The sequence below is a fragment of the Ornithodoros turicata genome, chromosome 3 (genome assembly GCF_037126465.1).
Source record: "Ornithodoros turicata isolate Travis chromosome 3, ASM3712646v1, whole genome shotgun sequence".
Classification (NCBI taxonomy): domain Eukaryota; kingdom Metazoa; phylum Arthropoda; class Arachnida; order Ixodida; family Argasidae; genus Ornithodoros; species Ornithodoros turicata.
In genome coordinates, this window is record NC_088203.1 from 44,949,429 (window position 1) to 44,962,082 (window position 12,654).

Here is a 12,654-nt window from a genome sequence, read left to right on the forward strand (position 1 = left end):
GCACATCAGGATATGCTTTTGCGAAGAGATCCAAGAGATCATACGCGTACACATCGTAAGGCTCACCAGCAAGATATGTTCTGGTACGGAAGGTAAATGATGCCAAATCCCGGGTAGCCGGTGACGGGCATTTCGCAGCGAGTAAAGTTGTCAGAGGCTGAGATAGACCGGACAAGGAGGACGACAACGAAGTGTTTGCGCTCGCGCACTGTTCTGTTCGAAGCGAAGCTTGGCCGAAGCATGTGACGGGCTTTCGCTAAGATGTACTAAGTTTGTCTTTAACTGAATAAATGGGAAGTTATATTACTGGCGACGAGGGAAGTACGAGCTCCACGGACACTACAAGATGAATCAGGCAAGGCTTCCTGAATTCGTACCAGGCTCCAGTTGGAACTCGTGGCGTGAGCGCCTAGAATTTCTTTTCGAGGCGAATAACGTGCAGGACGCAGCTAAGAAAAGGGCTCTGTTGTTCACGTTTTGCGGCGAACAGACCTACGACAAGGTGCGAGACTTGCTGCATCCGCTCACACCGGCGCAAGTTCCGTATGACGACATAATCGAACGTCTGAGCAGCCATTTTGAAACAGGTCCTTCTGAACTTCTAGGGCGCTGGCGTTTTCACAAAAGGGATCAACTTCCTCAAGAGACAATCTCTGAATATGTCGACGCTTTGAGAGCTCTAGCTAAAGACTGCAATTTCGGTAATGTTGCCGTTCCATTACCGTTGCCACTTGCACCAACCACACGATCGCCTGCCACGGCGCACGGTGATTCCCCAGCGACCCAAACTGCAACCATGGCTTCAGCGATCGCTTCACCGTCACAAGCAACGGTCTCACAGGCTCCGACGACCGCTGTTCCGGCTTCGGCGAAAACAATTTTACCCTTGGAAGTGATGCTACGAGACAGATTCATCTGTGGTCTGAGGGACGTGCACCTGCAGCAGCGTCTACTCTCCGAAACGAATATCACATTCCAAATGGCGGTCGACACTGCGAAAGCCATGGAATCCACGGTTTCACAACAGGCAAGCATGCGCAGCAGGGAAGAAAACAAAGTACTTCAAGCTTCAGCAACCAGAAGCCCAAAGAAGAATAAGCTCCCTAAGCCGTCCAAAAAGTGCTACCGTTGTGACGGTGCGCACAACCAGAAAAGCTGCCCTCATCGAAATTCCACATGCCAGTTCTGCAAGAAACTGGGGCATATTGAAAAAGCATGCATAACGAAGAAAAAGAAGCAGGCTTCCGCCACGCGCTCATCTGGACGTCAACAAGCGAATAATCTAACTGCCGACGAAGCAGATTCGTGGAACAACTTATTCACGGTCAACTCCATGAGCCAATCGACTGAGAGCTTAACCGTATGGGTTACGGTAAACGAACGCCGTTGCTGCTTCGAAGTCGATTCCGGTGCATCATTTTCAATAATGAGTGAGAACACCTTCAACCAGCAATGGGACAGCAACAGACCACGTCTACTGAAAGCAGCATTGAAATTGAGGACGTGGACCGGCACACCGCTTCAAGTCCGGGGCAAAGCACGAGTCACCGTTCAGCTACACAGGAAGCAAGCAAAACTCGATCTGTACATCGTCGCGGGAACTGGAACGAGCCTCCTAGGTCGAGACTGGTTTGAGCCACTGGGAATTTCATTGTCTGGCATTCACCGAGTCATGGAGTCACAGTGCCCACCACTACTCGATCAGTTCAGCACCCTTTTTAATGGCAAGATTTCAGGCCATGTAGGCGACCCTATACACATCGAGCTGCAGCCACACGCAGTCCCTAGGTTCTTGAAGTCCCGCACAGTGCCACTGGCATTGAGGACAGCAGTCGACAAAGAGTTAGACAAGTTAAAAGAGCAAGGCATTCTGAAACCCGTTTCTTCTTCGACATGGGCTACGCCGCTAGTAACAGTACGGAAGCAGAACGGCACCTTACGTCTATGCGGAGACTACCGTAGCACGGTGAACCAAGCGGTAGCGAAGGCAGCGTATCCGCTTCCCACAGTAGATGATATGCTGGCTCTAGTTCAAGGAGGCAGGATCTTTTCCAAGATCGACCTTCAGCAAGCGTATCAGCAGTTACGAGTGGACGACGCATCCTCAGAGCTACTCACGGTGAACACGCCACGTGGCCTATTTCGTGTCACACGCTTACCTTTTGGTGTATCTGTCTCGCCTCTGGTATTCCAGAAATACATGGACAGCCTTCTGGCAGGGTTAGAAGGCGTCGGGGCGTACCTCGACGACATTCTCATTTCTGGCAGTACCCTCGACGAGCATAACAAGCGTCTGCGCTCTGTGCTTAAGCGCTTGACTGATGCAGGGCTCAAGGTTCGTCTGGAGAAATGCCTTTTCGGCGTACAAGAACTTGAGTACCTTGGGTATCATATCAGCGCAGCAGGCATCAGACCCACACAAGTCAAGGTCAAAGCTATCCTTCAGGCACCCAACCCAAGGAACAAGAAAGAGCTGCAGTCCTTCTTAGGATTGCTGAGCTTTTACAACCGTTTTCTAAAGGACCGAGCGTCGGTTGCAGAACCCTTGTATCGGTTGCTACACAAGGACACACCATGGTTTTGGGGATCCCAAGAACAAGACGCTATCGACAAGCTCAAGCAGTTGCTAGCTGCAGCACCAGTATTGGCACATTTCGACGTTAACCGGCCCGTTTTGCTGGCATGTGATGCCTCACCATACGGCATAGGCGAAGTCCTTCCGCAACGGACACAGAACCACTCGGAGGTTCCAGTGGCGTTCGCCTCACGGACACTGAGCAAAGCCGAGCAGAACTACGCGCAGCTAGACAAGGAAGGCTTAGCGGTGGTATTTGGTATGAAGCACTTTCATCACTTCGTGGCTGGTAGGCATATAACCGTGGTCACAGATCACAAACCGCTACTTGGTATCTTCAGTCAAGAAAAACAGATACCAGCAGTACTATCGCCTCGGATGCTGCGCTGGTGTCTCTTGTTAAGCGCTTACCATTATACACTGATATATCGTCCGGGTCATCGGCATCAGAACGCAGACGCGTTGAGTCGTCTTCCGCTTCCAACCACAGCTAATGAGGACATTTCTACTGGTGACATTTTAATGCTGGAATCAGTCGAGTGTGAACCACTCACACCAAGACACATTGCGAGCTTAACCAAACAAGACCCTATTTTGTCCAAGGTATTTCATGCTGTACAAACCGGCGACTTTTCCAGTTGGAGAGAACAAGCGTTCACACCGTATAGGAGGCGTACCAGTGAGCTTTCCACGTGTAAAGGATGCGTGATTTGGGGCTCACGTGTAATTTTGCCCAAGAAAGCACAATCGCTAGCGTTAAGAATGCTCCACGCCAACCACCCGGGTATCGCAGCCATGAAAAGTACAGCAAGAAGCCATTTCTGGTGGCCCAAGCTGGATCATGATATTGAGATCACGGTGAAGAGCTGTCCGATGTGTCAGACTTGGGCTCGCGCTTCTTCGCCACTCGTGGACATAGAGTTCGAGCGTCCCCACACGCCATGGCACACGCTACACATGGACTTCGCGGGACCCATCGACGGTTGGTCGTACCTTATCGTCATAGACTCATTTTCCAAATGGCTCGAAGTCAAGCGCATGCGAAGCACGACGTCAGCACGCTTAATAGAACAGTTACGCAACATTTTTGCGACGTTGGGCATCCCTAGGGTAATCGTCACAGACAATGCGCCCAATTTTGTTTCGGCGGCGATGGCGAATTTCTACACAAGGAATGGAATCAAGCAACGAACAAGCGCTCCGTTCCACCCATCCACGAACGGACAAGCAGAAAGGATGGTCGGAGAAACCAAACGTGCTCTCAGGAAATTAACTGACGGCAGCATCGAGTGTCGGTTAGCACGTTTCTTGTTCAAACAACACACCACAGTGTCTACAAGTACAGGGAAGACCCCGGCGGAGCTCCTCTTCGGGCGCCGCTTGACTACGCCCCTGGATTGGATGCACCCAGAAAATGACTCGTCCAGTCACGAGATTCCCCAAGTTCTTCCACGGTCCCACGACTTTGAACCTGACCGGTTAGTCTTCATTCGCAACTTCTCGGGAGAGCAGCCGTGGATACCGGCCGTTATAATCAAAAAGATCGGTCGTTGTTCATTTTCTGCGAAAACTGCAGACGGCAGAGTTCACCGTCGGCACGTGGACCACATCAAGCCACGTTTGCTGAAGAGCGACCATGTAGCGACATGGGAAATAGCCAAAGCAAGCTTACTCAACTTTCCCCTCGACATGCAGCATGCTCCGCAAGTGACTCAGTCACACGACCACGGCCATTCAACTCAGGAAGGTCAGTCAGCTGAGAGTACTGAAAGTCTCCGGCCCCAGAGTCAGACCCCAGGTGACTTGCCCCCTCACCAGGAATCTTCAAGCAAGTATCACCAGCCTCCAGAATCAGCTGGCCTCTCTGAGCAGGCAGAGCACAATAGCGAGGAAGTGAACCAACCGGCAAACCTTTCATCGCAAGAGCAGACAAGAAACGACTCTACAGCACAAGGTGCTCACAAGAGAGGACGTTTTGGCAGGGAAGTTAAGACGCCTAAGCGCTACAAAGACTTTCACTTAAATTCGTTAAATTAGTTTTCCTTAACGCATGGGTATTTCTTTACTTAGCCGGGGGGAGTGTCAGAGGCTGAGATAGACCGGACAAGGAGGACGACAACGAAGTGTTTGCGCTCGCGCACTGTTCTGTTCGAAGCGAAGCTTGGCCGAAGCATGTGACGGGCTTTCGCTAAGATGTACTAAGTTTGTCTTTAACTGAATAAATGGGAAGTTATATTAAAAGTCTTCAGGGCAGTGTAGTCCCGTGCGTTGTTGGTCGGGAGATGACTGAAGGCACGGAACGCCCTGCCATGAAGACAAGCTGGTAGATACGCAGTACGTTTGGCGTCAGTCCAACCATTTGCTGTGGCGCATGTGTAGAATTGCCTAACCCAGTCCGTGAAATCGCTGGTATCATCATACGGTGCTGGAAGGACGATCCCTGGAGCAAGGGAGACGCTGTGAGCGCCCGGCGTAGACATCTAATCCCACCGCTGTCACCAAATTGTAACAAGTAGAAAAACCCTTTAATTCACAGTTAAACGACCAGCCTCAGCTCAGGTTTGGGAGACGAAGAACAAACACACGAGCGGTGCTTCTCGGCCAGTCCTCATCTTCTTCCGTTACATGACTATAATATGCACAGTCGCGCGTGGGAAACTGCCAGCGGCGAACTCTCACTAATGAAACAAGGGAAACGACTTTTACGCATATCGAGAACCCGTGAATTTGAGTGGGGAAATAGTGATGTTATGCTCTTAATCAAGACATGTCATCTTGCGAAGCAGCATTTTCCCTGGTTTTCCTTGTTTCCAGAACATGAATTCATCTCATCCTAAAGTTGGCAATACTAGAAATGAATTCCGAGAACGGGGGTTTCACGACCACGAATATCGAGGTACTTCTTTATTCACCAATCGACAGGGTAACATATCATTACGGCCGAAGTCTCAATACGGCCGAAAGTCTCATTATTGCCGAAAATCCTTTAATCCCCAAGCGTCTCATTACGGCCAAAGTCTCAATACGGCCGATGGTAGTCTCATTTCGGCCGAAGATGTTTCATTACGGCTAAAAAGAAAAAAGAAGCATCAAGCATATTACCAATCGCTGTGTTTTATGCTTCCCCAAGTGTGTCCGAGCCGGTGTGCCCCCACGGCTTGTGTCACACACAATGGTTCATGCACACAATACTGCGACACAGTTGAATGCATCCCTCGTGAAAAATGTTTTCATTCTCATATGTATCGGTGACGCCATTTTCTCTCAGTATTCGAGCAACATTCTACTAATTTGTTCTGCGAGTAAACTGTCCGTGTGTGTTCTGAAAAGGTTACTCCACAAGGGCATGTAACAGGAGCCACATGACATATGACCATGATCTTTTCCCCCACTAGCTGCCTTCTACAATGTACGTCCACCTGAAATTTAAAAAAAAAAGCTACATAAGGTGTTGAACCAAATCACATATGCTCTTGTTTGATGATGATCAGAAGACATATGTTGTCATCCAGACTTTTGTTTTTCATATATTCAAAACATATTCAAGAAACTACGGTAAACAATGACAATTATGTCATCATGATGCAGTTGCATAGTCAGAAAAATATTTCAGAAGTTGTTTTATGAGGCTTTACAAGGGGTGGAAGAGTCCCCTCGTTCATCTTTGAGGGGCACTACATTAGTGCTTATGCCACTGCACTGATGTCACAATGTTGTAAGCGTGTGTCACCCTGGGCATTCGGAATTACTCTAAGCTAGAATATGTAAATTCAGAATCAATATATCAGAACGGTAAGCAGCACATGTTACCTGCAGGCTTCACGCTGAAACGCTTCTGCGCAAAACACTTCCGCCGTAGTAGGCGACGTCGCTAGTTTAGTCATACACACAGGACAGTTGCGGGCACATAGAGCAGTGGTAGCAACCTGAAAACGATACATTTTCTCGTTATATATGAGCAATCAAAAAGATACCTTTCCACATGTTTGGCTTTGTCGTTTGTAGGAAGCGCTAGTAGGGGAACAGCTCTTGGTTTGTCACATGCAAGCTACAACACAGGAGGTGCCGATATTTCGATTACGCGATCAAAAATAAAAGGTGTAGAACCATGCACACCATGCGCACTTCCCCACGCAAATATTTCCCCAGCATCGCGAGACACCGTACCCACGTATCCACGTAAATCAGGTGCAGGAATGAAAAAGATGCCAACATACCTGTAATCCAGTGTCCGATAAGCTTGCTTCGATTTTCTTGCAGCTACCATGAAGAGGAATGCACGATTCACAAGTTTCGTTTCGCCATTCTCATTGCTGTACATTTCGCAAGCGTCACGCAATCCCACGTGACCTCCTTTCGATCAGTGAAAATTACTTGCGTCATGAACATATGTGTTCATCTCAGCTCTAATCACGTTTTGCATGCTATAGAAGGAGGGGGGATCAATACTCTTCCTTTCGTGTTTTGATATCCTGTTGTTTTGCTACTCTCACTTCGGAGTTCGGATGGTGTCTAGCAATGTTGCGTATCTCGTTTCTTGTGTGAGCGAGTAATTGCAGTTTACGACGTGTTCACACATCGATTAATAGTGCTGTAATGTGCAAATTAGTGGACTTTATAGTGGTTCTCTATTTTCCGTCGTTGTCTTTCGAGCAGCGCGTGTTGTTCCGGTGAAAACCGAGTTGAATGAATCGTCACAGTCCCAACGTATATCGCGCAGTGTTGACCAACACCAAGTCAAGCAGGAATTCTGGTGAGTTATGCTGTCGTAGACTGTCTGGCTTAGCAGTGTGCCGTCCACACATAGTTGCATTCTTATACGGGTAATTTGACTGAATCAAAACAGCCGAAGTGCCTGTAATAGATGTAACTCGGTATCTGTTCGTAGGTTTGCGCCGTTTCTAGTTGGTTGCTCGTTTAGGAACAACAAATTTATTCGAAGACGATTAGATACCGATAATACATCACCGTACAGCAGCATTTACTCGTATCATTGTGAGTCATATTTCATTTGTTAAAATTTGTCGTCGTATTTGTTCAAAAATAAAAGCGCAAGTCGACGTACTTGAATTGATCTCCTTGAACTGCTTACGTCGAACGTCTGCAAATGTTGTACTTATGTGCCTTCGCGCACCATACTAGGCACAAAAGCGTATCTGATTAGAATAAATACTTCAAGAGGAAGTAATTCAAATACATTGTTATTTATTTCTGTTTTTCCATTCCAATCATGGTATGTGACTGCACGAAGGGTTCCGAAAAAGAAAAACAACAACATGGCAAGTAGGATGTTGCTGCCGAGGGAGTCCTGGCCGAAGAGGTGAGCTGTTAAGATCATCATAGGGTTCTGTTGTGAAGTGAGAAATTTTGTAGTAGTGCACGAATGTTAATTTGTGCACTACTTTTATGAATGGAAAGTTATGCATGCATCATTTCATGAATTGTAATGTATCACTATTTGATATTGACATGTTTCCATTAAGGGAATGAACTGATGAACCTAAATTCATCTCATGGTCATGCTCTGTGTTCACCTGGAAGTCACATTTTTAAAGGAGCATGGAAATCATTTGGAACATATATTTTTCACCATATATGCACATACTACCTTCATCAACTGTCACGCAAAATATTTCCTTCCAAAACCGCGAATTTCCTGAGAAAATTACTTTGCAAGAACGCGCTCCGCGGCGACAGTCTCCCCTAAGCCGAGTCTGGCGTGTGGTGACGTCAGGCGGCCGATCACTTCACTGGCTGCCGGAAGCGTCCGCTCCCCGCCAGAATCGTCTGCTGGTTGATTGTTCTGAGGTGTCGCATCGTTCCATGAGTATCTGTTTCACTGCGTGCGGCCATAGAAGCCATCTTAATATGTAATTTTGAATTTCAAACACGTCTAGTGTCATCTACTTGTTTCTTTAATGGCTTTTGTTCCCTGCATTATAACTCACTGGCTTGAACTGTGGCATTGAAGAGTGCTCAGTCACCCTCCCAGGTGTAGATCGCTCGCTGAGTGACCCCTGGTTTGCCAATTCCGAACGATGCGCAGCTACCCAGAGCTGACGAGCCGCAAACATGGCGAAACACGTGTCCTCTGGTGCTGTCGCATCGTTAAATGAGTACCTATTATACCTGACATATATATACAGGGCGTCCCAGAAAACGTGCCATTGAATTATAATAAAAAAACTACACCACCTAGAGTCATGCGGTCAACGGCATTTGTTCTCACTGGGTTTTTGGCACCTCCTCATGCTAATGTCGTGTAACGTAAGTATAATTATGTAAATTTTTCGAGCTTAAGTCGGAAATTTGCCTAGCAAAGGTCACTTTTTTACCCCACCAATGTGAAGAGCGTGTCTAATTTAGTCAAATTAATGATGATTGACAGGGATGTTCAGAAGCTATCCCATCGGAAAAAATAGCCGGACATCATGCACTACGGAGGTCGCACAGAATAGCGCACGATGAATTTTTCAGCGCAATCTTTGTCAGTTCTATGAAAGGAGGTTGGAAACCCAGCCCTCCGCGACATCGCAGAAAGAGATAAAACATGCACGGCTTATCACGTCCGACTTTCGGTGGGATAATGCTTTCCCTCTCCCAATTTGAGGAACTGTTACTTTTTCTACTATCACTCTGTGGGCTGGCTTCGGAACCTCCTTTCGTCGCACTCAGAGCCATTGCGCTCGAAAAGTCATCGCGCGCTATGGTCCGATGCTCCGAAAAGCATGATATTCGGCTATTTTTTCCGATGGGGTAGCTCGTGAATATCCCTGTGAATTATCATGAATTTGAGCGAATTCGGCACACTGTTCATATTGGTGGGGTAAAAAAGTGACCTTTACTTGGCAAATTTCCGAGTTCAGTTCGCAAATATTTACATAATTAAGCTTGGAGTACACGACATTCACATTAGGAGGTGGCAAAAACCTAATAAGAACAAACGCTGTTGACCGCATGATTCTAGGTGGCGTAGTTTTTTTTATTATAATTCAATGACACGTTTTCTGGGACACCCTGTATATATATATATATATATATATATATATATATATATATATATTGTGAGGGAGAACCAATGCCATGCTCATCGCCATCAGCCCTTTAGCGCGAGTTTTCATATCACCCGCATTCTTTCGCTTGGCTGCCATAAAACCACACGCTAAGCTTCCTGTCTCTCCCGTCTTATTCGCCTCTTAACATTTGGTGGAGGTGCGACTTCGTCATCCCCCTTTCGTTACCCGACCGTCACAAACCCCCGTTTTGATCTCCCGACTTCGTACTGGAGTTGCGTTCTGGGCGTTCACTTCGCGCGATGGCTTCCCCCAATGCCTCAACCGGCGACGCTTCGCCAACGCCCGCGGGACAACGCAATGCTCCCGCAGCACGGCAACTTGATCCGCCCGTATTCTCCGGCACGGGCTCCGAGAACATTGATGATTGGTTGGCCGCCTACGAACGAGTAAGCAAGTTCAATGCCTGGGACGACTCCTCGAAACTAAATAATGTGGCGTTCTATCTGGTGGACCTCGCGAGAACATGGTTTCTGAACCACGAAAGCGAAATCAGCTCTTGGTCTGTGTTCCGCTCCCGCCTCACTGATCTGTTTGGACGACCGGCGCTGAGAAAAGCCGACGCAGAGCATAAGCTGTCAGAGAGACTTCAACTGGCAAACGAGACGTTTACGTCATACATTGAGGAGATTCTGTCTTTGTACAATCGCGTCGACTCCACCATGTCCGATCCCGCGAAGATCAAGCACATTCTAAAGGGGATCGCGCCTGATGCGTTTCACATTCTCGTTCTGAAGTCCCCTTCCACTGTCCAAGATGTCATAGCCCTCTGCAAGGAACTCCAAGAAGCGAAAAATCTTCGGCTATCTTCCTCTATCTCATCAGCCGCACTCATGGACTCTACAACCTGAGAAGCTCTTCGCGTCTTCGTTCGCCAGGTTGTCCAAGAAGAAATCGCTAGGACGTACCCAGGGCCCCATTGCTCTCCGCTGCCTCCGGAACCACCCACGCACAGTGTGCTCGCACTTGTGCGACAGGAAGTATCCGCTGCCTTGGGTGCAGGTGCACCAGCTCAGACGAATAACGGTATCTACGCCGACGTTGTCCGTTCACCCGCTATGGCCGAACCTCCGCCACCTCTACCCGAGCCGCCATACCGCACCTACGCCGATGTCGTTCGCATGCCTCCAACATACGACGCCCCAGGTGCCCGAGCATACCTACGAGACTGTTGCCCCTATCGCGCCTCTATATTCTCAAGCAGGCAAATATTTCACGAATCGGCGTCCGACCACATTTTCCCCTCGACGAGAAAATGCTCACGTATCCCGCCTCAAGCCCTACAAACACCCTTCATCCTCTGAGGACATCCCAGCCAGGATGGCTTCGTCTTCGGCTTGTTCTTCTGTGAGGGAGAACCATAGCCATGCTCATCGCCATCAGCCCTTTAGCGTGAGTTTTCATATCACCCGCATTCTTTCGCTTGGCTGCCATAAAACCGCACGCAAAGCTTCCTGTCTCTCCTGTCTTATTCGCCTCTTAACAATATATATATATATATTATCCAATATATATATATATATATATATATATATATATATATTGGGTAACTTGTAACTTAACTCGGTACTTTTGCGCCGCGGTAACTTTCAGAGGAACGCGTTCCTTTTTCAGGTAACTTTGCCAAAGTAACTTAAGTTAAGTCCCAAGTTACTTTTTAACTCGCTTTCCACACACGCCTACATATTTTCTTGCTTTCTCTCCGGTTCCTTCGTGGTATTTTTTGCCATAAAACGTGATATTCAATTAATGAGAGTATTTTATTCAGGAAGTAAGAACCGCTGCCATTGAAATGAAGCTGAACCACTGCGCGCCCACAGGGAGATGCAAAGCGTTCGAATAGACCTCTACCAGAGAACCGTCATCATGACATTTATAGGCAGACTGAAACCGAAACACATCGGAAGGAGAGGGCTGAGTTCTGCAAACGGGCACTTGTTCGCTGCCTCCCATTGTAAGAAAAGCAAGACCGAGGGTCGCATCCCTTTAAGGGACCATATCATCATCCTCTCAAGACCGTGGCTTTTGGGCGCGACCTTGTTCATCTCTATAGCTTTGAGCGTAGTTCAATTCCACCAAATTTGTGGCGCTGTCAATGACTATGACGTCATTTGTTTACAAACAGGGAGAGGTCTATTGTTGGACATAAACGAAAACAATCTAAGCGTGTTGAACTAGAGTCGCTAAAACTCTATGTTGCACTCCTCCGCAGGCAACTCAAGGTCTAACTCAAATGCTCACGTGCGCTGCACCCGCCTAATGCTATTTTGTATCCGAAGTAACTTGGAAGTAACTCGTTCTTTTTTTAAAGTAACTCATTAACTACGAGTTACATTTCAGAATGAAGAACTCCGTTATTAACTTAGTTACATTTTTCACACGGTAACTTAACTTGTAAGGAGTTCTTTTTGACGGTAGCTTCTCAATCTATATGAATACACTAATGCCGCTCGGATAGGGCTAGAAAAATAAATATTCATCTTCTAGAAGGATGTTCATATGCGCTGCACAGCTTCTGACAACATTTAGCTCAAGATGATCATCGTATGTATTGTGCAAAGTCCAAAATAAATTATAGCGCAAAAGATTCTGGGCTTTTTCACAATCAGTAAGCCCTCATGTACTATATTTAGATCATGACGACACCTTGTATAGCCAATGACTAGTATCCTCATATTTTGTGTCCGTTTCTTTTTTTCTCGTTCCTTGGAGGTATAGAAATCGAATCAGGTAAAAAAAGAACTCAAATGAATATTTCAAGAATCCAGGGCTGAAAGTGTTACGGTGCACATTGCCTCCTTGATCAACTAAACTAACGAAATAATATTCATTGTACTTACTGGACTGTTGAAGTGGATGCCTGGTCCGTTACTGGCTTTGGCATGCTCTTCCTTGCATTTGGCCAATTTTTCTTCAGGAGTTTCGCTCATTTCTGAACTGCGTGAAAAATAACCGTTCGCGAAGGTTCCGAGTACTACAGTCTATCTAGCAGCGCGCCAACCTGGA

General features: G+C 47.3%; 1 protein-coding gene across 1 annotated transcript in view; it reads right to left on the reverse strand.

The window, feature by feature from the left end:
- LOC135386978 (uncharacterized) overlaps positions 1–12,654 on the reverse strand; it is a 112,693-nt gene extending 100,039 nt beyond the window's left edge. The window contains exon 1 of the mRNA XM_064616435.1: positions 12,489–12,654. Coding sequence (XP_064472505.1) covers positions 12,489–12,578 — 90 coding nt within the window. The 5' untranslated portion in view covers positions 12,579–12,654. The remainder of the gene's footprint in view (positions 1–12,488) is intronic.